We start from the raw sequence: 24,220 nt of genomic DNA, 5'->3' as shown, positions 1-24,220 counted from the left end.
AGCGCAGTCTGGGGAGAGCCCTGCCAAGCCCTCCCTCCCACCCACCCTTCCCCTCGAAGCCTCGAGAGAATGAGACAATCACTCTGACCTCAGTCTCCTGCTCAGAGAAATGGGCGTGTTGACAGTTCACAGCTTGGCGGGAGGCGCAGGATTGGAGGAGCAAGCGAGCTGAGCGCGCGCGGGACTGGCGCTGGGCTGGCGTGCAGGGTGCCAGCGCCGCTCTGGTCCCTGAACTCCCGCCAGCCCCGCGTCCCCGCACGCCCAAGCGCCCCCACGCGCCCGCCCCCTCCCGCGCTGGCCGCCCCGAGCGTCTGGACTCCACCCCTCCCCCCTCGGCCAATAAGACGCGTCCAGGCAGCGCGCGGCCCCCAGAGCAGCGCCGCGCGCGGTGGTCCCGGCCGAGGCTGCGCCAGTGTGCCCGCCCCGCCAGGCTCCCGGGAGGGATGGAGCCCGAGCCGCGGCGGCGGCGGCGGCGGCGCAGTTGCCGCCCGCTGGTCTCCGTCTTCCTGCGCGACCCGAGCTCGGGGCGCGTGTACAGGCGCGGGAAGCTGATCGGCAAGGTGGGGACCCCGGCACCCCAAGTCCGCTGACGAGGGGGCCGGGCCGGGCAGGGGTCCCGGCGGGGCGGGGCGCGTTCGCGCGATCGCGACCGCAAACGAGCCAGCGTGCGCCCCGGCTTTTGTCTCTGCGTGTGTCGCGTGTCCACGCGAGTTTGGGGCTGGCGTGGGTGGACGCCCGGGTCTGCGATGTACCCGCTGTTCTGCGTGCATCGTGTGGCGGGAACCAGTGTTGGGCACGTTGTGCTGTGTTGTGGGTTGTGTGTCTAGGGTGTGGGTGTGCGCCCAAGTGTTCTGCGACTTGGAGCCTTGGTGCGGACCCAGACTCTGTTGTGTTGTCCCTGTGCGTATGTGTCTGAATGTGTCATAGGTCTGTGCTTTCTGTGTTCGGGCGTTGTACCGTGTGTCCGGGGACTGTATTAGGGTCCGTGGGCTCTATATATCCAGGTGTGGATGTGTCTGTGTGTCTGAGTGTATGTGTCCCTGTGCCTTCGTGTACTTCTGTGTGTTGTGTTGCCTTGGGTATCCAGGTATGAGGATGTGAGCTATGCATCCATGCGTCTCAGGGGTGTGTGTGTGTGTGCGTGTCTGTGTGTGAAGAGGTCTGGCCATCTGTCCCCACACCTGTGTGCCCTGAGCTCGTGAATCGCCTGCCCCGCAGGGCGCCTTCAGCCGCTGCTACAAGCTGACCGACATGTCCACCAGCTCCGTGTTTGCGCTCAAAGTGGTGCCTCATGGCGGTGGTGGGGCTGGACGGCTGTGCCCCGGCGACAAGGTACGCTCTGCGCATCAGTGCCCAGGGGCGCTGTGACCAAATCGGGTCCGCAGAGACGTCCTGCCCTGGGCGTGGTGAGCATGCCCGTGGGGGCATGGGTACCTCGGGTGTGGGCACCTGCCGGGTGTGTACACGTGGGACCCCGCCTGCAGGTGGAGCGCGAGATCGCCCTGCACAGCCGCCTGCGACATCGCAACATCGTGGCCTTCCACGGACACTTTGCTGACCGTGACCACGTGTACATGGTGTTGGAATACTGCAGCCGCCAGGTGCCCAGGGGGCGGGGCCTAGAGGGAGCCATGCCCCCCCAGTCCACTGTGCTCATCTGTGGCCCCCTCCCATGTCTGTCTCTCCTTACCTGTTTCTACCTGTGACCACACTAGGCCCACCTCTGCTCACCCTTAATGCTCTAGTGCCCACCTGCCCACCCAGAGGCTCTCTTGACTCACCTCGGCACACCTATGCCCACCTGTGCCCCTCCTGCACTCAGCCAGGCCCCACCTGCCCACACCTGGCCTCACCTGGGCAGTCCTGCCCCTGTTCCCCAGGCCCGGGGCCCTTGGGGCCACTCACACGGTGCAGCCCAGAGCCCAGATGTCCGACAGGCAGGAATGCCTGTTCCTGAACCCACTTGGACTTAGTTGCACCTTCATAGACCCCTTGAACTGCCTGAGCCCACTTAAATACACCTGAGCTCTCCTTTGCCCAGAACGTACCCACCTTGGGTTCGTCTCTTGCCGAAAAGCTCACTGTGGCCCCCTCGACCCATCTGAACTCGTACGTTCCTCCTGGGGCTCAGAGCTCACCTCTGCCTGTCCCACAATCAGCCACATCCACCTGAGAGCTGAATTTACCTTTGCCTTCTTGGGTCCCTGGAACTCACTGTACCGCCTAACCTGGGCTCACCTGTGTCTCCTCGGCGCCGCCGGTGCTGCACCTGCCGGTCCCCTGCAGTCACTGGCCCACGTGCTGGAGGCGCGGCAGACGCTGACAGAGCCTGAGGTGCGTTACTACCTGCGGGGCCTGGTCAGCGGCCTGCGCTACCTGCACCAGAGGCGCATCGTCCACCGGGACCTGAAGCTCAGTGAGGACGCGGAAGGGGCCGCGGGGGCGGGGCGGGGGCGGGGCGAGGGCTGGGATTCCACCCACACGCCGTGCTCCTCCCCCTCCCATCCCCTCCGCCCCCGGGCCCCGGCAGGTAACTTCTTCCTGAACAAGAACATGGAGGTGAAGATCGGAGACCTGGGGCTGGCCACCAGGGTGGGCCCAGGAGGCCGCTGCCACAGGTGACCGGGAGGCTCTGAGCGGGCTCTCTGGGTGGGTGAGGGTGGGCCGGCTCTGGCCCCAGCCTTCCTGAGCCCCCGTTATGCCCCCCAGAGTGCTCTGTGGGACCCCAAACTTCCTGGCCCCGGAGGTCGTGTCCAGAAACGGGCACTCCTGCCAGTCGGACATCTGGGCTCTGGGCTGCGTCATGTGAGTGGCCCCCGAAGCCCCGGGCCTGGGGAAGGGGGGCAGGACGGCCCAGCTGGGGCCAGGTGTGGGCAGGTGGGAGCGGGCGCCGGCAGGTAAGGACAGGTGTAGGCATGTACAGGGGAGATTGAGTGGGGGCACAGGCAGGTATGAGCAAACACAGGACCAGTGTGTGCAGCTCGGGGGGGCAGGTGGGAGCACACACCTGCCATCATCTGAGCGTGCAGGTATGAATAGGGCATATGGCGGGATGATAGTTTTGAGTGTGCACAGAGGTGTGGACAGGTGTGTGCAGGTGGCAGATACACAGGCAGATGAGGGCATATGTACAGGTATGAGGTGTGAGCATGCATAAACTAAACCCGGAAAGGTATATGCAGGTGTGTCCAGGTATAACCCAGGAGCAGGCAGGTGTACAGACAGATGCTGGTGTCTCCTGAGCAGACAGGAATGGCCAGGTGGGAGCAGATGTAGGGCAGCTATGAGAAAGTGGATGTGACGTGGGTACGGAGTCAGGAAGTGTGGGAAGGTGTGGCCAGGTGTGCACAGGTAGGTGTGAGGCAACCCTGGATGCCCAGGACAGATGCAAGCAGGCACCCAGGTTCCTGCCCCCGACCCGGCCCAGGTACATGGTGCTGACTGGCGCCGCTCCCTTCGTGGCGGCACCCTTGTCGGAGATGTACCAGAATATCCGAGACGGCCGCTACCCCGAGCCTGCACATCTGTCCCCCAATGCACGCCGCCTCATCGCCCGCCTGCTGGCACCCAACCCGGCCGAGCGGCCCAGCCTGGACCACCTGCTGCAGGATGACTTTTTCACGCAGGTGTGGGGTGTCAGCGGGTCGGGGCTGCCCTTCTCTGGGGCGTCTCAGCAGACCCAGGTGTGGGTCAGGACCCCCAGCTAGCCCAGGTACTCAGGAGTGGTGTGCTAATGCCCAGCTCTCCACTCCGAAGGGCTTCACCCCGGACCGGCTGCCGCCCCACTCCTGCCACAGCCTGCCCATCTTCTCCATCCCCCAGCCTCTGGGCAGGCTCTTCTGGAGGGTGGGCCGGCTGCTGCTGCCCCAGTGCCGGAGGCCTTGTGAGTACCGCCCCGCCCCCTCACCTGCTCCTACCTGCGCCCCGCATCTCACACGCCTGTCCTCCTCCCTACCTGCTCTGAAATGTCACCGCCACGGCAGAGGCGGATGTCGGTGGCAGAGGTCTCGCCCTGCATGGGGTCAGGCTCTGCCCGCCCCCCAATCCTCGTGCCTCCTGCAGGCCCCTTCACTCCTAAGGAGGCTTCAGGTCCAGGAGAAGACGGCCCTGACCCTGACTCCATGGAGTGCGGTAGTGAGGTGAGGGCGCGGGGAGGGGGGCATGGTGGGGAATGTGGAGGGCATCCTCACAGGGAGGCTGGGCAGAGGGAGAAGCCAGGGGGTCTTCAGGGGGGGAGGCCAGAGCCCCCAACCCCTGCTGCTCCCTCCCCAGGCCTCCCTGTCAGAGGGAGGGGCTCCGTGCCCTGAGCGCCCTGTCCACCTGCTCAGCCAGGGGACCCTCGGGAGTGACCCGGCGGGTGAGCAGACTCTCCATCGTAGGTGGGAGCTGTGGGCAGGACTGAGGGTCGAGAAGTGGGGGCAAAGATCCTGCCTTGCCAGGACCACGTCCCCTCTCCCGGCCTCAATTTTCCCACCTGTAAAATGACAATGATGTCTGGAATCCTTCTGGGGTGAAAATAGGACTTTCCCGGATGTGGGAGTTTGGGGCGGGGCTGGTTGGAGGGGCCCTGGCCTGTCTGTCCCCCACAGAGATCTGTCTCCCCAGGGCCCCAGGGGAGCCCGAGGCAGGAAGTAGAGGCAGCCATCAGGAGCCTGCAGCTTTGCCTGGACTCTGGCGCCCCAGGTAGGAGCAGCACAGATAGCTGGCGACTGTATTACAGACTTCCAGCTTCTCCTGTGGCCCAGCTTCCTGGGCCACTGGGGTTTCCCAGGGTTTCCATGATTGCCCTTTTTCTCTTCTGCAATCCAATCTAGGATCCCACATGGCCTTGAGCAATTTTTATTTTTTAATACAAAAAATGTTTAATGAAATAAAGCAAAGCCCTACGGTATTTTGGACCTTACAAGCATTTCAGATTTACTCATTTCCAGAGGCAGAGGCAGCTGTGATCCCAGGGTCCCCCAGTCCTCCCCCATCAAGGCAAGAGTTGGTTGTTTTTTGTTTTTTGTTTTTTTGGCCGCATGTGAGATCTTAGTTCCCCATCCACGGATCGAGCCCGTGCCCCCTGCAGCGGAAGCACGGAGTCTTACCCACTGGACCGCCAGGGAAGTCCCAAGAGTTGGTGTTCTATTCCCTGGACTTTACTCTCCATCTCCTGTGCCTCTGCCGTCCTTCCGCCCGCCCCTTCCAGGACCCCTGCTCACTTCATTTCATCCTGTGCCAGCCACGCAGGACCCCCCAGGAGAGCAGCGGCCCATCCTCTGGGCCCCCAAGTGGGTGGATTATTCCAGCAAGTACGGCTTTGGCTACCAATTGTCAGACGGGGGCAGTGGTGTCCTGCTTCGGGATGGCACCCACATGGCCCTGCGTCCCGCAGAGGGGTAAGTTGTGGAGTTCCTTTCCCCCTGGGAGGCCAGGCCCTCCTCCCTGCCTTTCTTCATTCACTCCTCACAGATTTATTACACATCTACTGTGCACACCTACAGGCGCTTACTGCCTGGTCGGGGAGAACAATGCTAAACAAATGAATTACTAAGTTGATTTCAGGCGGCAGTTTTCGAAGGAAACGAAACAGGTGAGGTGACAGATTGGGGAAGTGGAGACGACTCTCAACAGAGTGGTTGTGGAAGCAGGGGCTTTCTGAAGAAGTGACGCTCAGGCGAGACAGAAATGATGAGAAAGAGTCCGTCAGGAATAGCATCTGAGGCCTAGGGAACAGCATGTGCAAAGCCCCCGAGATGGGACTGAGCATGGTGGGTTTGAGGAATGGCAGGGAGAGGGGAAGGACATGAAGTCACAGAGCCTCACAGGCCACTGTTGGGGTTGGGGCGGGAAGGGGAGGTCAGACTCACACTTTTTTTAAAAAAAATTAATTAAATTAATTAATTTATTTTTGGCTGTGTTGGGTCTTCGTTGCTGCGCGCGGGCTTTCTCTAGTTGCGGCGAGCGGGGGCTACTCTTTGTTGCGATGCACGGGCTTTTCATGGTGGTGGCTTCTCTTGTTGCGGAGCACAGGCTCTAGGCAGGTGGGCTTCAGTAGCTGTAGCGCACAGGCTCAGTAGTTGGGGCTCGCGGGATCTAGAGTGCAGGCTCAGTAGTTGTGGCGGCCCGTCAGGATCTCAGCGTGGACAGGCTGAGTCTGTGGCTCCAAGGGTCTGGAGTTCAGGGGAGGGGCCGGGGCTGGATGAACAGAGAGGGCTGGTCCGTGCAGAGCTGGTTTCACATCATGGTCCAAGAGACACGGCTGCGTGAGAAGGTGTCCTCGGGTGTGAGGTGTCCAGGATAGAGGTCCTGACAGCTGGCACCGCCCTGTGCAACCCCCCCACCCCCATCAGCCAAGTCATCTACATGCCTGACCGGGGAAGGCTGGAGACGTTCGCCCTGAGGGATGTGCCCACCCTGCTGGGTGCCAAGCTGGCTGTCCTTCGGCTCTTTGCCCGATACATGCAGCGGCGGCTGCGAGAGGTGAGGGCTGGGTGGGGCTGGGGGGTGTGCCAGGCGGTGGGAGCCCTCGGCCCTGAGGCCCTGTGGCTGGGTCTGTCCACAGGAGGGGGGCCTGTCCACAGCCGCCTGGCCGGCAGCCCCCAGCCTCTGCCTGCTGCGCTTCCTGGTGTCCGAGCGGGCCGCACTCCTGCTGTTCAGTGATGGGACGGTGCAGGTAAGTGAGGGTCCCCCCCGCAAACAGGGCTGTTACATTGCACACTTCTGGGGGGAGCCCAAGAAAATCGGAAATAAAATGTGTCTGAATGACAGCAAAATGTCACTCAGGGTCATCGTCCTGTGTGGTTACCTGTAGCAGCTGTCGAAATGTCATTTTGTTGCAGAATCATTTTTAGGTTTTCCTGTGCAGTCCTGGCAATCCCTGGGACATCATAGCCACTCCTAAAACAGATTGCAAATGCACTAGTATACAATACTTATTATTTTTAAAAATTAGTATGATTTTATTTTATAGTAAAAATCCCCTCTCCGTTCAGACCAGAGTACCCTGGCCTGGGCCGGGTCTTAGAGGATTGTCTTCAAATGGCCCTGCCCAGCAGCTGTGGAAGCTGGTACCCATGAGGAGCTGCTGTTCCCCAGGGCACAGGCTTAAGAGTAGGAGGTCTCACTGGGCGGCTCTGGGTGGAGGAGTCCCATCTGAGCCTCAGTTTCCCTGTCTGTGTGGTAGAGCCCTGGGCTCCTGACCCTGAGTTCCTATGGGTGGGGCAGCCACTGAGACTCAGATCAGGGGGACCTCAGTCTCCTATCCACTTGTCCTCCGAGGGCCAGGGCCCCTTCTCCCCTCGGACCCAGCTCCTCCCGCCTTGGTAGGTCAGCTGCAGCGGAGACCAGGCTCAACTCGTGCTGAGTGGTGGGTGTGAAGAGCTGCGGCTCACGGTCTGGGAGCAGGGCCAGCCTGGCACCTCCTACCCGCTGGGCGTCCTGCGGAGCCACGGCTGTGCTCCGGCTGCCCGCCAGCACCTTCAGCATGCGATCCACATGCTTCAGAGCATCTAGCTTCCCTGAGGGTCAAGGTGGACCTCTGCATGTTGATGCCCAGGACCCAAGCTCCCTTTCTGTCCCTTTTGCTCCCCCAGAGGGGACGTCCTTGGGGACAGCTGGGGGCGCATGCAGGGGGTATAGGAGGTGGGGGTCCTGGCCTCGTGGCATGACTGTTCAACCCAGACTTGTGTTTGGAATTGTTCTTTTATCATTAAAGTAAACTTGACTCTGCAGCCTGCCGTTGGCCTCTCTTTGGGGGAGTTTGAGGAGCTTTGCCAAGGGGGCACCATGATCTGAGCCCACTGCTCCTGTGGCAGAGACAGGCCAGATTTTCACCAACACAGAAATTCTTACTAGAGTGGGGTTCTGCCATGACCAAAAGTCTAAAATATGGAACATTCGCTCAACTGCTGGGCGGTGAGGACACAGGTGTTGGAGGCTGGGAAGATGGCGACCCATGCCATGCCGGGACAAGACACTGGACCAGGGTCACCCTGATGTGCTGCACCTGTGAACCAAGAGAACCAATTGCCAAGGGGGACGAGAGCTTGCCCTCAGGACTTCCCCTCGCCACGCCCCCGGAAATGCTTTCCAGCTCCCTGACTGAGAATGCGGTCCCTCTGGGTTTTTGTGAGTTTCAGTTATTCCAACTCACAGTGGCTGAAACAAAGAAGAGCTTATTGGTGCCTATAACTGAGAGGTTGGGACCCATGACCTTCAGGCAGGGCTGCATCCAGGGCCTCTCACGGCAAGGTAGGGAATTCACCCTGGCCTGGCCCTCTCTCTCCCCGAGGGCTGCAGTGTCTCTGGCCTCACACTTACAATATTCACAACCCTGTATCCAGCAGTAAGCAGTCTCCTCAGGTGTTTCTGGAAAGTCCTGGGACAGCACTTCCTCAGACCAGCATAGGTGACAGCCCTGCCCATGGTTGGGGGACCACCCGGTTAACCATTGCGTCTTCAGAAACCCCTCCAGGGGGCTGGCTTTGGCTGGTCTGGATTTGGACTTCGGCCCTGGGCCTCACCCTCCCCTGGTGGGTCCTTCAGCCACCCAATCTCCACGATCCCCTGCCGAGCTCCCGGGCACCTGGGCCCTTTGGGGCCCTTCTCTCCTCTTATTTCAGCAGCAAACTGACAAGCCCACTCCCTGCAGCTCCCCAGAGACCCCTCAATTCCTTACAGACACCAGGCCAACACCCCTTCTGCCCACCCCTGTCGGGACCCTCGCTCAGGCTCCCGGTCCCACCTCCCTCCCGAGGACGCACGCCCACCACCATAGACCCCTTGGCCGGGGTGGGGGTCAGCCACAGCTCTTCCTCTTGCTCTTGGGGCCAAACTGCAGGGGGGTGGTCTCCATGCCTCAAGTCCCTGCTGCCTCCGTAACCCTCTATGGCCTGACTTCGCTCCAGGTCAGCTGGGGCCACTGGCGCCACCACTACTCTGCCACTGAAGTGTGGGCCGGCCCCGGGTTAAGCATCGCCCTCCCACCCACCCATACTGGTTCCTTGAAGCTCTGTAACAAATTACCACAAAGTAATAGGTATTTGTTCTCCACGTTCTGGAGACCAGAAGTCGGAGACCAAGGTGTGGCAGGGTCGCGATTCCTCTGAAGGCTGCGGGGCAGGCGGGGAGGGCGGGGGCCGGGCGGGGAGGGGGGGGGTGGATTCTTCTGACCTCTTCCAGCTTGTGGTGGCCCCAGGCATCCCTGGGCTTGAGGCTGCATCACCCTAGCCTCTGCCTCCGTCTTCACACAGCTTCACCCTCTGTGTCTGAGTCTCCTCCTCCGTCTCTTATAAGGACATTAGATTTAGGGCCAACCTAATTCAGGATGATCTCATCTCAAGATTCTTAATTACATCTGCAAAGACCCTTTTTAAAAATTTTTATTTATTTATTTTGGCTGCGTTGGGTCTTCGTTGCTGTGCGCGGGCTTTCTCTAGTTGCGGCAAGTGGGAGCTGCTCTTCGTTGCGGTGCGCGGGCTTCTCATTGCGGTGGCTTCTCTTGTTGCAGAGCACGGGCTCTAGGCACATGGGCTTCAGTAGTTGTGGCTCACAGGCTCTAGAGCACAGGCTCAGTAGCTGTGGCACGCGGGCTTAGTTGCTCCGTGGCACGTGGGATCTTCCCAGACCAGGGGTCGAACCCGTGTCCCCTACATTGGCAGGAGGATTCTTAACCACTGCGCCTCCAGGGAAGTCCCTGCAAATACCCTTTTGTAAGCTCCCATCCACAGGTTCCAGGGGTGTATCTTTTGGGGGCCACGAATCAATGCACTCCACCCCCTGAGCCTCATCAGAGCTGGTTGCTTGTACCTAGGTGTATCCCCATTTTTTTGTTGCTTTTGAGCCACGCTGTGCGGCATGTGGGATCTTAGTTCCCCGACCAGGGATCAAACCTGTCCCCCTGCAGTGGAAGCGTGGAGTCCTAACCACTGGCCCGCCAGGGAAGTCCCAGGTGTATGCCCATTTTACAGATGGGGAAATTCCAGCAGGGCTAGGTTGGAACCATGCATGTATGTGGCCCTTCCTGAGACCCACCTGCGGCCCTGCAGCCTGGGGCTACTACTCTCAGTTGGAGGATCTGATGTGGCCATCACTCGCTCGTGGGGTGCCCTGTCCATCTCTGGCTACTTCCTCTCCATCCCTGTTGCCCCATCAGACGCTCCTGTCATCCCAAGCCCCTGGCCTCCTCCTGGAAGCCCTCCTGGCTGCTCTGCTATGCCTTCCTAGCTTTCCTAGCGGGCTGTGTTCCCCAGACCCCTCATTGCCCATTCCTCAAGCCAGCAGCCTGTGGTCACCTGGCCCCTGGGTTTGTCCCTGGAGCAGTCCTGGGCCCCTCCCTGTCACCACACCCCATCCTCCACACACTCCAGCGCTTCCTTCCCCGCTTTTGGAACTTTTGTGGCAACTGCCAGCTGACCACGGTCCAACCCATGGTCCCCCAGTCCTCGCCTCCAGGCCAATGCCAGTCCTGAAGAAATGTGTCCAGCAGCCCCACGGGCCATGGTCCTCTGCTCCCAACTAGGTGACAGGGGGACACCACCTGTGGCTCATCGCTCAGATGTTCTTTGGGGACTGGTAGGTGTTAGGAGTCATCCTGGGAGAAAGGTTTGCAGACCTCAGTTTCCCTGTCTGTACAATGTCAGGTGGACCCCGTCCTGCTGGAGATGGGGGTCCCACACACACCACGGAGGCAGGCCGATGCCCTAGGAAGTAACCACCTGGCACCATCCCCTCCACATGGGTCATAGCCGTCCCCATGGCTGGTTGTCCCCTGGGATATCAGGTCCTGAGCCTCAGGAAAAGGGGACCTGGCTGGACCACCTTTCAGTGTAGCCCCGATGCCGACAGCACCTGGCTTGTGGAAAAGCCTGGAATTGGGGTATCCTGAACTCTAACTCTTGTATCTGGAAGACTAGGGGGGGAGGGGCTGGATCTGAGCCCTCCCCCCACCCCTCCCCCATGCCCACCAACCCCACACCAGGCCAAGGGCTCACGTGTAGTAAAAAGACTTTATTAAGAAGGCTTTGAAGTCAAAAAATAAAACTCTTGATACAATTTTCTGAACCCTTAGGTCAGCTCAGCAAATATATAATCAGTAATTTAGCTGTGTAAGATTAAAGGTCCGTTACTTTATTTAAAATAAAATATATTTTAGTTTTCTTAAAATTTATTCCATAAAGTACATATTTCCCTATAAATTCCCTACATATACACAAGAGGTAAAAAGTAAAAGTTTAAAAAAACAAAAAAATTAAAAAACGGTCAACAGAAACCACAGCAGAAAAAGGATTAATAATTAAAAAAAAAAAAAGTAAGTTCTGGACGCCCCCGCCCCCCGCCCCCCTCCAGCCTGCGCGCGGCTTACATACTAAAGGGTAACCAGTTGGCCCCAAAAAGGGAGCCGTCCTTCTGGAAGTTTCTGCAGAGGTTGAGGCCGTGGGAAAACAAACACTGTCAAATCGATATCAGCTACGTACAAAAGGACAACCGGGAGAGTTGTAAAAATCGTGGTTTTTTTTTTTTCCTTAAAAAGATCACCCTGGGGAGGGGGGGGGTGTCTTAAATAAAAAGTGCAAGCAGGCCTTTTCTCTCTGGTTTATTTTAACCTGTCGACTCAATACTGTCATTTGTTAAGAACTGAGGTGTCGCTGGGCCACCGGGTCGCCGTCTCCACGCTTGGGACTGGAGTTAAAGCTCGTCTGTAAACACTGGCCAGCCCGCCGCTCACCCCGCCCACCCCCTCCCCTTCCTCCCCACCCGGCCCTGAGCACCCACCCCGCGTCCGTGGACGGGCCCTGAGGGCCGCGGGCGCGGCGAGGTGACCGGCTAGGAAAAGATATGAATGGCCTGGGTGGCAGGTGTGCGGCAGGCTGGGCACTCGGGCTCGCTCTTGCCGCAGATGCGGACGGCGCAGTCCATGCAGAAGAGGTTGTGGCCGCAGGGCACCAGCGCGGCCATCACCTCACCCTCTGCACACACAACGCACTCCCGCGCCAGAGCCGCGGAGGCGGGGGCGTTGGGGGCCGGGGCCGCCTGGGGCTTGCGGCCACTCTCCGAGGCGCTCGAGTCCAGCGCAGAGCACGAGGAGGCCGAGGAGCTGCCGGGCAGCGAGGTGGCCGTGGAGAAGCTGGCGCTGCTCGAGAAGGATGCCAGGGAGCCCTGCGGGGGCCGCCAGGGCAGGGCGCCCACCGGGTCGGGCGCAGCGCGGCGGGCCAGCGGGAGCTCCAGGCTCAGGCCGCCGGGCTCGGGCAGCGTGGGCGAGTGTCGTGGTGTGCCAGCCCCGCTGCTGCGCCGGGCGCCCGCGGCGGGTGGCGCGGGGGCCCCGTTGACGGCGGCGCAGCCACTGAAGGCGGGCAGGGGCGGGGCCCGCTCAAAGGGCGCCCAGATGGTGGCCGCGGTGGGCACGGTCAGGTCCAGCGCCAGGAAGTCGAAGCCGAAGTCGCAGTCCTCGGGGGCGGGTGGCCCCGCGGGGGCCCCCGGACCGTCCCCACCGAAGGTGAAGCCTCCGTTGCCCGAGGCGCCGTAGGGGCTGGTGGGGTCCGCGTCCGGCACCGGCATGGTCGGCCCCCCTCGGCCGCCCGCATAGAAGGCCTCGGGGCCCCCCGGGGTGCCCAGAGCAGCGTCCCCCCGGAGGCTGGCCGTGGGCGCGGGGGGCCGGCGGCCCGGGTTGGGGGCCTTGGCCCAGAGGCCCGCGGCTGCCCCGAGCAGGTCCAGGCAGACGTCGGTGCCGTTGGAGTGGAAGTCGCTGTCGGGGCCGGTGTCAGCGAAGGCTCCCGTGCGCAGCGTGATGTGGGCCTCGATCTCCTCGCGCGCCCGGTCCACGTTCTCGGGCATGCCCGTCACAGCGAACACCGGCTCCTTGTCGCGCCCGGGCGTCACGATGTACGTGTGCGTCCGCTGCTGGATGCGCTTGATGGTGGCGCCCTTGGGGCCCACCACCAGCCCCACCACGCGGTAGGGCACGCGCACCTGGATGGTGGTCTGTCCCGGCAGGTTGGGCGGGCCCTGCGCGGTACCGGGCAGCCCGCCTGCCTTGCTGCGCGTGGCGCGGATCACGGAGAAGTGCTCGGCGGCCGACAGGATCTCACGCTTGGCCATCTCCACGTCCTCTTTGCGGCCGGTCACGATAAAGACCGGCTCCTCCCCACGCACCGGTGTCTTGATGTACGTGTTCGTCTTGGCGCGCAGAGCCTTGATCTTGCACCCTGTGGTGGGGGACGGGGAGACACAGTGAGGGCAGGGACCCCTCCCCAGGACAGCCCCTCCTGGGCAGCAGCTGCAGGGGCCAGCCGGTGCGCTGGGTTAGGAGGCCCCACCTTCGGGCTGTAATCTCAGGCACTCGGCGTCCCTCCCTCCAACCTTGGGCGTCAGTGTCCACTCTGGTTCTGCAACCCCTGGCTCTGTAACAGGGGGATTGTCCCAAAGGCAAGGAGGGACCCTGTTTTAGGTTGAAAGGCGTCCCCCCAAATCCATGTCCACCTGGAATGTCAGAATGTGACCTTATTTAGAAATAACGTCTTTGCAGATGTAATTAGTTAGGGTGAGGGCATGCTGGATTAGGGCGGCCCTGAATCCAATGACCAGTGTCACTATAGAGGAGGGACATGTAAAGACACAAGAGAAGATGGCCCTGTGAAGACGGAGCCCAGGGTTGGAGTGAGACAGACACAAGCCCAGGAACGCCAAGGCCTGTCAGTCAGTACCACCAGAAGCCCGGGGAGAGGCCGCAACAGATTCTCCCCTGGAGGGAGCATGGTCCTGCCCACACCCTGATTTCCACCTTGCAGAACTGTGAGGGTTCATTTCTATAGTTTCAAGCCATCCAGTTCATTTTACCAGATCTAGGACACGAATGCAGACCCTCTGACACCAACTCCCTGACAGGAGGGGAAACTGAGGCTCGGATTGTGGAAATGGCCTACGACTTCTTCCTGACCATGTGACCCTCCCCCAAGAGCAGATCCTGGGCCCCATATCAGGATGCCTCCAAAGGCCCTCAGTGGTCCCAGCCTCTGAGGGGAAGCTCGGGGACACGGCCTTGTGGCTTCATCTTTGCTGCCTGGGCTGGGCTGGGCTAGGGGGCTGACCCTGCGGAAGGGGGCCAGGGTGGCCGTTGGGGAGAGGGTCAGTCGAGCAGGTTCTTTGACTAGGTGCCTCTCCCACCACCTAGGCGGCCCTCCTGAGGTCGACTGGAAGCTGCCCCTGAGACATCTAAACACCAGGCGTGGCCGGCCGGGGGCCCTGACACCCACCCCCCCGCCCAGGGGCCTTCTGACACATCTTGAGTCCGGACCCAGGAGTCTGGGAGGACCCCCCACCCCCAAGTTCTGGGGATGCCAGAGGGACACAGGGATATTGTTGCAGTGCAAACAGAGGGCGGCACTGAGTGGAATGACAGCGTGGCTAACTTCTCAGCGAGGGAAAATACAAAGTTAGCGGGACGAGCTGTCTGCCTGCAGCCAAGGAAGTCAGAGACACGGGGCCTGGGCAGGGGGCAGCCTCACCCCCAGCGCAAAGAGGGCAGGAGCCCCCCATCCATGGCTGAATAAAAGGGGGCCAGCTGAGTGGGGGTCTGAAATCTCCCAGGGAGACACTGCTTTCCTCCCATCTCCCGGCCTCGCCTCCTGGCCCCCAGCCATCCCCACTGCACCCGGCGTCCTCCCCGTCGGTGGCTGCTGACCTGGGCTGCCTCCACTCCTGCCTGGATGGTCTCCTCCCCACTTGGCTGGGGAGGCCCCTCCTGCAGTTCCCCTGCGCCTGACCTTTCTCATTTGTCACGTCATCCTCACTGCTGCACCCCACCGTCCTCTCCCTTCTCTGCATCACATCACAGCCCGGCACCCTCTCTTCCAGGAAACCCGCCCTGACTATGCTGGGCCAGGCCCCAGCACACACTTCTCAGAGTTTCTCCTCACACCCTAAGTCTGACTTTCTGGACTCCCCGAGGCTGGGGGACTGTGCTGTAAGGGCCGGTGGACTGGGATTGCCCTGGGCACTCAAGGAACCATCCCATGCCTCAGTTTCCTCACCTGCCAAAGGAGGGCAGAAACACACCCAGCCTCACAGGTTTGGGGCAGGACCTGACCGGCCACAGACTGGAGAGTGGCCCCAGACCGGTGCCTGTCCTCATGGGGGAGCCTTGGTGGGGAAGGGACCCCTGGGCAGGTCAGGGCTGGGGAAGGACCCTGCAGCTTTCCGCTTGCCGGCCCCCATCCTGCCCTGACCCAGAGAGCAGCCTTGGATGGAGGCCTCAGTGGCCAAGTAGAGCCCAATTAACCATCCAGACTTCAGCTGTGACATCCACTATCCCCCAAACCCCACCCACGCTAAGACCCTGAGAGGTGGCAGAGCTTGGGGGGGTGGGGAGTGGAACTGCACAAGCCAGGAAATTGGGTTTCCAGGAGTGACCCTGGGGGCTACCGCCAATTGGTGGGTGCAGCAGAAATGTAGCTTCCCGGGCCCTGCCCCAGAATTCCAACTCAGATAACCGGGAAAGGTGGCTGACTGCCCCAGGCCCCAGCAGGCCCCACCCTGCGGCAGCCGGACCCTCCTCAAGAGGGGCAGGGCCAAGGGTCCCCATGGGGGGCCTAGATGCAGGCAACCCTGCTTCCCATTGTTCGTGACCCTGTACTGGGGTCCAGGCACCACTGCACTGGGCGTTCAGGGAACCAGGCCACACGGGCTCTGCCCCAAAGGAGCCCACGTGGTGACCACAGGCCACACTTATCAAGGGAACCTCAAGGCCGTGTGCGGGGAGCTGAGGGGCCGCCCTGGGAAGGAGGCTGCGTGCCGCTGGCTAAGGGGACAGCAGGGACAGAGTTCCAGCACGCCAGGGCTGGGACGAGTCAGCCCGATATACTGCCACTCCCAACACAGCAGGGTGCTGTCCCCAGGGCCAGGCTGAGTCACAGTACCGTGTCTGGGGGCAAAGCTGGCTCACCTGTGAAACAGGGCCAGGGAAAGCCCCGTGCAGCAGGCACGGAAGGGTGTGACCTGCCACCCGGGGGCCCCGTTCTTCCTACGCCCCCCAGTGGGTAGGTAAGAATGTCAAGGCAGGGGCCCCCGACAGGCCTGCAGCGTCCCACAAGGGTGGGGCCCCGCACAAGGGAGAGAACAGCGAGCGCGAGGGATGATGGAAGGGACCCTGGCTGGCTGGCAGGTCACTCGCTCCCGACCGTGAGCCGAGTGTGCTGCAGACCCAGGCCTGGCTCTGAAGACCCAACCCCGGCCACCCCACCCACGGCCATTCTGCCAACTGGGGCAAAGGCAGCAAGGCGGGGGGCGCAGGAGAGGGTCTCAGAAAGAACTGGGCGCCAGCCCCTGACATTTGATGACCAGCTGGGGTGACAGGCTCTCCACCGGCCCTTCTGAGTTTCCACTTTTCCTGTTTGTGGAAGGGGGCCACCTCCACACCACCTCCAACCCTGGAGCTTTGGAAGGTGGAGGTTCTCTCCTGACTCACCCCTGCTCCCTGCAGGGCAGGAAGAGCCAGGAGACTAGGGTTCATATCTGGGCCCTGCCGACCAGCTCTGGCGGCACCTCCGCTCCTGCAGCCTCTCCCTCCCCGTCTGTGACCCAAGGCTGCAGGATCCTCTCTGGGGGACACCTCAGGGCAGGTTGAGGTTGCCTCTCAGTGGGTCCAGGGCACCTTCTGGGCCCCTCGGCCTCCGGGAGGAGAGAGCAATGCAGGGGCTATAATCTCCTGCCTGTGCCCAAAAGGTGCATGGACCCATTTCAGGGCTGAGAAAACCGAGGCTCACAGAGCAGCAAGGGGGTGTCCAGGAAAGGGCGAGCCCGGGTCTGTGGCTCTCGTCAGCACAGGAGGTCGGGCAGGTGAACCCCCTGACCCTGCACTCCAGAGAAGGCGGTGGCCGTGGGCCTGGGGTCAGACAGAAAAGAATAAGTTCAGGGTAGGCCGTGCCCCCTGCCCTAGGGACAGCAGAGCAGTAAGAAGGGACAGGTTCCATGTCCAGGGACCCACAGGGTGGACAGCAGGGTGGGTAACCGGAGGAAGGGCACAGAGTCCTCCAGGCTGTGCTTGAGAACTGGTGGCAGAAGCTGGGAGCCACAGATGCTTCTAGAGTGGGGAGACACAAGGGCTGCTGCAATTGCCAACCTGTCCTGGCATTCGTACTCCCCTCTCTGGTGCCCTGCACCCCACTCACCCCTGCACCCCGGGGTGGCTACAGTGTGCCGGCCAGGTGCTGGGATAAGAACCAGCATCTGGCTTGAGAATCCTCACGACAAGGGAGCTGCTCTCCCCCCTGTCACAGAGAGGGGCTCTTGTGCTCAGAGTCACAGGACCACCCTAGTCTGCAGGGAGAGCTGTCAGGGCCCAGGGACCCCCAGAGCCTGCCTTGCTGTCTGCCATCCGCAGGAATCCAGGCTGATACCCTGGGTACCAGCGGGTACCAGAGGGACACGCGGTACCAGTGGTCAGTGTGGAGCCTGGCGACCCAGCCACCAGACTGCTCAGCATGTAGGCCAGGTATCGGTGCCCCCTGCTTGCGGCCCGCACCCCCGGGGGGCTGACACGCACATTCACATGGGACTTGTCCTCAGGCTCCACCACCAGGTGGATCAGTCTCATGACCTTGGGTGACAGCCCCCAGCCTCAGTCTCCACAGGCTCCTGGACACTCGGCTGGGAAGCAGCTGTCTTGTTACAGGTCCCAGTGAGGTTACTGGGGACAGGGGCGGCAGGAGGTGTGTCCTGAATAAGAAGGAGGCAACTGGGTGGCAGAGGGGAAAGGTCCGATTGTGGTCTCGTGGTGCCTGCGGGTAGCCGCAGGGCCCGGAGAATGGTTTACGGGTCCCCCTCCCCCCGGCTCCCATTCCTAACAGCGGGTCCCCGGGCCCAGCATCACGCCTGGTCCTCCTTGTGTCCACACATGGGGAGGACAAATGAATGACTGAACATACCTGCACCCAAAGCCAGAGGGCTTGCTACCCCCTGGCCCCACCCACCCAGAACTAGTAGAGCGGTGTCCAGGGCATCCCTGCGGTCCTCTGCTTGTGGCAGTTAGGGCGACAGGTCACCTTGAGACTCAAGCCCCCCAACACCCTTCTCTAGCTCCTGTTACCGAGGGTCCAGAGGCAGGGACCCCTAGCCCCACGTCAAGCCCCGCCCAGGCCCCACCCCAAGTTCTAGAACCTGGCTGAGCAGCAGGGAGCCCGGAGGTGCGGGCAGGAAGGCAGGAAAGTTGAGGCTGGTGGGCAGGCAGCTAACAGGGTGGGTGGGTGTGTGCTGGGCCGGGCACTGCCCACCACCCTCCAGCCCGCCCGCCCCGCAGCTCCAGGGCCAATGAGCGGCCGCCGGCCTGATGTCACCCTGCAAATCTCAGCCTGGCTCTCTAACAAAGAGAACAATGGGGCAGCCACAGGGACACTCCGACAATGCCGCTCCGGGACCCGCACACCCTGGGTCTGCTGCTGGCCACCTGGCCAGGGGAGGGCTGTGGGGCAGGACCCCAAAAGTGGCTTTTACGGGGGGGGGTCCTTGTGCATCCCCCAAATCCCTGACTGGGGGCGGAGAGCCCGGTAGGGATCCTCTCTCATCCTGTCCTGCTCCCCATCCCCAGCAGGGTGCCCAGGCTGGCAAGTCTCGATGCACCCTCTCTGTGCCGCCAAACTTCTCTCGACACTGCCGGAGCGCCCGCGCCCCCAGCCCCAGCGACCCCCCAAACCCGAGCGAACCCGCCCCGTGCCAGTTTTGGGTGTGGAGCGGGCACTGCCCAGCCCGGCCCCCTTATCCCTGGGATGCCACCGCTGGCGGCCCAGGGCCCGGGCAGTGAGCTGCACGCAGGGGCCTTTCCCGGCTGCAGGCACCCAGACAAAGGCGGCAGCGGGGCCAGAGCGCCAAGGGGAGGAGCGCGGGCTGCGCCCAACTTTCTCCCGCGGCCAGCGGCAGGACAAAGGCACACAGGCGGCCACCGAGGCCCGAGCCCACGCGGGGCGTGGCCGGGGTCTGGTGTCCAGCCGCGGGCTGGGCTGGGTGGCCCCTCCCGGGACGAGCCGCGAGGGGACCCCCGGGGAGGCGCCCCCGACGGCGGCCACTCACCCTGGCGACCCACGATCTCGGCGACGTGCTCGGAGCTGGGCACGGGCACGCACTCGGTCATGTTCACGCTCTTCTTGCGGCTGCCGATCACGCTCATCTGCTCGGCCAGCAGCGTCGGGGGACCCAGGGCCGCGGGGTGGGGCGCGAAGCCCGCGAACACGTCGGGCGGCGATGGCCGAGGCGGCGGCGGGGGGCTCACGTCGGGCTCCAGCAACGGCAGCGGGCCGGGGGCCACGGCCACCCCGGGCGCGCCCGCCTCGGGCCCGTCGGGGGGCGCGGGCTCCGCCGCGGCCCCGCAGTCTGCGCCTCGCGCCGCCGCCACCGCTCCGTCCCCGCCGCCCGCGGCCGCCCCCTCCTCGTCCTGGTCGCCCGCGCCCCCCAGACCGAGCCCTGAGAGCTGGTCCAGGGCCAAGCGCAGCGCGGCGGCCGCGTCGTCGGGCTCGGGCGGCGGCCGGGGCGCAGGCGCGGCCTCCTCGGCGCCCTCGGGCGGGGGCGGCGGCGGCGGCGGCGGCGGCGGGGGGCCCGGGCTGGGGTCCCCCCCGACCGCCGCCCCGGGTCCGCCGCTGCGCTTGCCCCCGCCGCCGTCGGGCTGTCCGGTGGAGCTGGGCATGGCGGCGCTAGCGCTCGGGCCCGCGCTCCCGCCTCTCGGCCGCCGGCCGCCCCCGCCGCCGCCGCCCGCGCCGCCGCCCTCCGCCTCTGAGAGCTCGGCCGCCGGCCGCCGGCATCCAGCGGCGGGGCGGGGCGGCGGCGGGGCTGCTCGGGCGCGGGCGGCGGCGGCGCGGCGCGGCTCGGCTTGCTTCTAGGCGGCGGCGGTGGCGGCTCCTCGGCGGCGGCGGCGGCGGCGGCGCGGACGCTCCTTCCCTCCGCCCTCCCGCCGCCTCCCTCCGGCCGCCGGCCGCCCCGCCCCGGCCCCGCCCCCGTGACGCGGCTGCCGCCAACAATGGGGCGCCGGGTAGGGCGCACGCGCGGGACGGGCGGGGCGGTCACGTGGCGCGGCCACCCCCGCCACGGGCTTTGGGGCGGGCCGGGCGCTGTGGCACGTGCGGGAGCGGCCGCAGGTAGGTGCCCGAGGCGGCCCGGGCCCTGGGGGAGCGAAGGCGCCCCGCCCCAGTCCTCGCCTCTGGGCCGGTGTCCCTCTCCCGAGGCCCCTAGCGCCGGGGCTGGCCTCCAGACTCCGCCCCCCTTCCCCCGCGCGATCCCCGCACGCACCTGGCTCCTAGGGCCCCCCCCCCGGGAGGTCTCGGGCACCCACATCCCCCATCCCGGGAGAGTGCCCGGAGCCGAGATCGCGCCACGTGGTGGTGCTTCCCGGCTTGGGCTGGTTTCTACCCGCCAGAGCCCTCGGACGTGAGCACCGCCCTCTAATGCTCAGAGAGCAGCCCAGCGTGCCCACGCCTAAAGCCAACCTGTCCCGGTGGCCCTTCCTCCAGCGGCCTTTCAGGGCCTTCTTTTTTCCTTTGGGGCGAAGGAGCCGTCCAGTTTCCCCCTGTGGGATTTCTTTTGGTGAATGGATGGGCTGGGATCGACCCCACCCAGGTTGTCCTACCCGGTCTCCGAGGGGACCCGGGACCTAGTCCCTGCTTGGCTGCGGGACCTCAGGCCAATTGCATGGGCTCTTTGGGTGGGAGAGGGGGCAGCCCGCCCCTTTTGTCCAGCACTGACCTCTCACCTGGTCCACTGCCATCCTCACCCGACCTGGGTACCTGCCCCCCACCCCATGGAGTCCTTCGGCCACAGCTGTCCACGACTGGATGGCCCAGAGTTCGTCACCTCTCTTCACGAACTCTGTCTTCCCTGGCAGGTGCCCCTCCCCCTCTCTTAAGGGACCCCAGTTTCTCTCTTAAGGTCTTGGACTTCTCTTTTGTGTGCTTGAATGCTCGCTCGGAAGTATTAATTATTTCATTATAACTTATGTTCAGGGACTTCCCTGGTGGCGAAGTGGTTAAGAATCCGCCTGCCAATGCAGGGGACACCGATTCCCAGCCCTGGTGGGGAAAGATCCCACATGCCACAGAGCAACTAAGCCGGTTCGCCACAACTACTGAGCCTGCAAGCCACAACTACTGAGCCCCTGCGCCTAGAGCCTGTGCTCTGAAACAGGAGAAGCCACTGCAATGAGAAGACCACGCACTGCAACGAAGAGTAGCTCCCGCTCGCTGCAACTAGAGAAAGCCTGCGCGCAGCAATGAAGACCCAAGGCAGCCAAAAATAAATAAATTTCTTAAAAAAAAAAAAAAAACAGGAGGAAGGGGAGAAGTGTCATAAATAACTTCAGAGACACGGAGGAAAATGCCAGAAGCCACCAAAATTGCTGAAAGGGGGTCTGGTCCGGGGAGCATGGGGCTGGGCATGGCTATTTTCCATGATGGGAATTTCAGTTATTTTTTTTTTATTTTTAGCTACACATATATTAGTTTTTAAACGTGTTGAGGCAACACTGATGAAAACACCACGGCCAGTGAGGCTCGGTGGGGGCCTGGGTCTGAGCTCTGCTGCTGAGCGCCCCTCCAGCACTGCCCAAAGCGGAGTGGCAGTGGTGCCTCATCCAAGGTCATGTTTTGAGAGAATAATAGTCAAGGAAAAGAACTTTGTTGCCAAAGAATATAAAACCACAAAACTGCCTTCCTTGCACCACTTCCACGTTCAGTCTTCCTCCTCCAGTTATTAAAATGTGCTTGTGGCAGTTGATTTTGGAGTGGGCTCATGGTTACTTTTGTGAATTGAGTTGGGTTTGAAATAAAATTTACACGCAATGAAAGGCACCTGCTTTCACTGCCCTGTGCATAAGCTCTTCCTGGCCAGATGAGCGGCTGCAGGACCCAGTTGGCTCTCCCCTCTCTGTCGGTCACCTGGACCAGTTTTGCCTCCTCTGGGGCTTCACGTAAACAGAATCTTTTTTTTTCCCCCTTTTTGTCTGTACCGTGGCACATGGAATGTCCCTGACCTGGGATCGAACCTGTGCCCCCTGCAGTAGAAGCTCGGAGTCCTAACCACTGGACCGCCAGGAAGTCCAGGGAATCGCTTTGTACTCCCTTGTGGGGTGAGTTTTTTGCACTCGGCCTAAGTTAATTTTTGTCATTTTTTAAAGACTCCCGGCCAGGCAGCTGTGCATCCAGGCTCCTTCATGGGCCCGTGTGGGCTGCCTGGTCTCCCCAAGGCTGCCAGGGACCCTCTGTCTCCCGCCAAGCTGGCTCCCCACACCTCTAGGGCCGGCCAGGATCTGTGCACAGATGTCAGGTTCCCTGAACCCCTGATATATATATATATATATAATTTTTTGATAAATTTATTTAGTTTTGGCTGAGTTGGGTCTTCGTTGCTGGGCGCGGGGTTTCTCTAGTTGCGGTGAGTGGGGGCTACTCTTTGTTGTGGTGCGCGGTCTTCTCATTGCAGGGGCTTCTCTTGTTGTGAACCACGGGCTCTAGGTGCGCGGGCTTCAGTAGTTGTGGCTCGCAGGCTCTAGAGCGCAGTCTCTGTAGTTGTGGCACACAGACTTAGCTGCTCCGTGGCATGTGGGATCTTCCCGGACCAGGGCTTGAACCCGTGTCCCCTGCACTGGCAGGCAGATTCTTAACCACTGCGCCACCAGGGAAGCCCCCTGATATTGTTTTATTTTTAAAATTTGGGATATAATGTACACATATTAAGGTGCACCCTTTAAAAGTACACAATTCAATGTTTTTTTTTAGTAAATTAAAGAGTTGTGCAGTCATTACCACCATCAATTCTAGAACATTATCAGGAATTCCCTGGTGGTCCAGTGATTAGGACTTGGCACTTTCACTGCTGAGGGCCTGGGTTCAATCCCTGGCTGGGGAAATAAGATACATTCCGCAAGCTGGGCGGCGTGGCCAAAACAAAAAAATGATCATCGTCCAGAAAATGAAACCCCTTACACTTGCGCCATTACCCCCAAGCCCCCTACAGCCACAGCCCTGGCAACCACTCATCTACGGATTTACCTTCTGACATTTCACATGCACGGCATCAGACACTGTGGCCACAGCAGTCAGGGTTCTCCAGAGAAACAGAGCATAGGAATTGGCCACACAATTATGGAGGGCTCTGTGTGATTCAGTCCGAGGCCAAGGGCGCGAGAACCAGGAGCTCCAGGGCAGGAAGAGAGGGACGTCCCAGCTCAAGAAGAGAGAAGGAACTTGCCCTTTTGCTGTCCTTTTGTTCCACTTGGGCCCTTGATGGGTCGGATGACACCCAAATGGGTGAGGGCGGATCTCTCAGTCTACTGAATCAAATGCTAATCTCTTCCAGAAACATCTGCACAGACACACCCAGAAATGTTTTACCAGCTCTCCAGACGTTCCTCAGCCCGGTCAAGTTGACACCTACAATTAACGTCACAGCTTGCTTCTGTGTCTGGCTTCTCTCACTGAGCATCGTGTTCTCAAGGTCCATCCACGTTGTAAACGAGTGTCAGTGTTTCTCTCCTTTTCACGGCGAAGTGATGCTCCCGCGTGTGGAGGGACTAGATTTTTTGTATCGAACCATCCCTGGATAGACGCTTGTTTCATCAATTTTTTAAAATAAGTAAATAAATAAATTTTTGGCTGTGTTGGGTGTTCGTTGCTGCACGCGGGCTTTCTCTAGTTGCGGTGAGCAGGGGCTACTCTTCATTGCGGTGCGCAGGCTTCTCAGTGCAGTGGCTTCTCTTGTTGCGGAGCAAGGGCTCCAGGTGCGCGGGCTTCAGTAGTTGTGGCACGCAGGCTCACTAGTTGTGGCTTGCGGGCTCTAGAGCTCAGGCTCAGTAGTTGCGGCGCACAGGCTTCGTTGCTCCGCGGCATGTGGGAACTTCCCGGACCAGGGCTCGAACCCGTGTCCCGTGCATTGGCAAGCGGATTCTTAACCACTGTGCCACCAGAAACCCAAACTCCATCCTTTTTAAAAATGTGTTCCTTCCACCCTCATGGAGGAGGGGTAGGGGATGGGGAGGAGTGACAACCCGATTTGCAGGGGTCCTGTCGCAACCCCTGAAGGGGACGGGGGAGGATCTAAGAGGTGGCACGACCCCCTAGTGACAGGTAACAGCTGCACTGCTGGCCCTTCCTGCGCCAGGACCTGAGCTCAGCTCCCAGGGTGGCTGGAGAAACGCACTGCTTTTGGTGAGATGCCCTTACTTACTGTGTGGAGGCTGCTCCGGCTGCCCTGGCGACCACACCCCAGC

General features: G+C 61.6%; 2 protein-coding genes and 1 long non-coding RNA gene across 3 annotated transcripts; 2 read left to right on the top strand and 1 right to left on the bottom strand.

Annotated features, from left to right (window-relative positions):
• Positions 1-357: 357 nt before the first annotated feature.
• Positions 358-7,708, top strand: PLK5 (polo like kinase 5 (inactive)). The gene is given in 15 exon segments (XM_067734483.1): positions 358-560; positions 1,219-1,332; positions 1,485-1,601; positions 2,287-2,416; positions 2,531-2,618; positions 2,710-2,805; positions 3,428-3,626; positions 3,757-3,883; positions 4,063-4,139; positions 4,273-4,357; positions 4,606-4,683; positions 5,225-5,337; positions 5,340-5,381; positions 6,548-6,658; positions 7,312-7,708. Coding segments are annotated over 15 exon segments (1,680 nt in total). The 5' UTR covers positions 358-443; the 3' UTR covers positions 7,498-7,708.
• A 3,264-nt stretch (positions 7,709-10,972) lies between these two features.
• Positions 10,973-19,709, bottom strand: MEX3D (mex-3 RNA binding family member D). Its single transcript, XM_067734414.1, has 2 exons — positions 19,042-19,709; positions 10,973-13,187 (listed from the first exon to the last, which is right to left on the bottom strand). The coding sequence occupies exons 1-2, from the start codon at positions 19,649-19,651 to the stop codon at positions 11,809-11,811; spliced, it is 1,989 nt and encodes a 662-aa protein (XP_067590515.1). The 5' UTR covers positions 19,652-19,709; the 3' UTR covers positions 10,973-11,808.
• A 262-nt stretch (positions 19,710-19,971) lies between these two features.
• LOC137222748 (uncharacterized) lies at positions 19,972-23,611 on the top strand. The gene is made up of 3 exons (XR_010942570.1): positions 19,972-20,099; positions 20,961-22,081; positions 23,311-23,611. It is a non-coding gene; the product is annotated as an uncharacterized lncRNA (long non-coding RNA).
• The last annotated feature ends 609 nt before the right edge of the window (positions 23,612-24,220 follow it).

The sequence above is a fragment of the Pseudorca crassidens genome, chromosome 3 (assembly GCF_039906515.1).
Source record: "Pseudorca crassidens isolate mPseCra1 chromosome 3, mPseCra1.hap1, whole genome shotgun sequence".
Taxonomy (NCBI): Eukaryota; Metazoa; Chordata; class Mammalia; order Artiodactyla; family Delphinidae; genus Pseudorca; species Pseudorca crassidens.
Note: the sequence above shows the minus strand (reverse complement) of the source record. Positions and strands in the feature narration are given on the sequence as shown.

Excerpts from the sequence above, each read along its gene's own strand:
- MEX3D (XM_067734414.1), bottom strand. The coding sequence starts at position 19,651 with ATGCCCAGCTCCACCGGACAGCCCGACGGCGGCGGGGGCAAGCGCAGC. Across the intron at positions 13,188-19,041 it reads CGAGATCGTGGGTCGCCAGG|GGTGCAAGATCAAGGCTCTG; the intron begins GTGAGTGGCCGC and ends CCCCCACCACAG.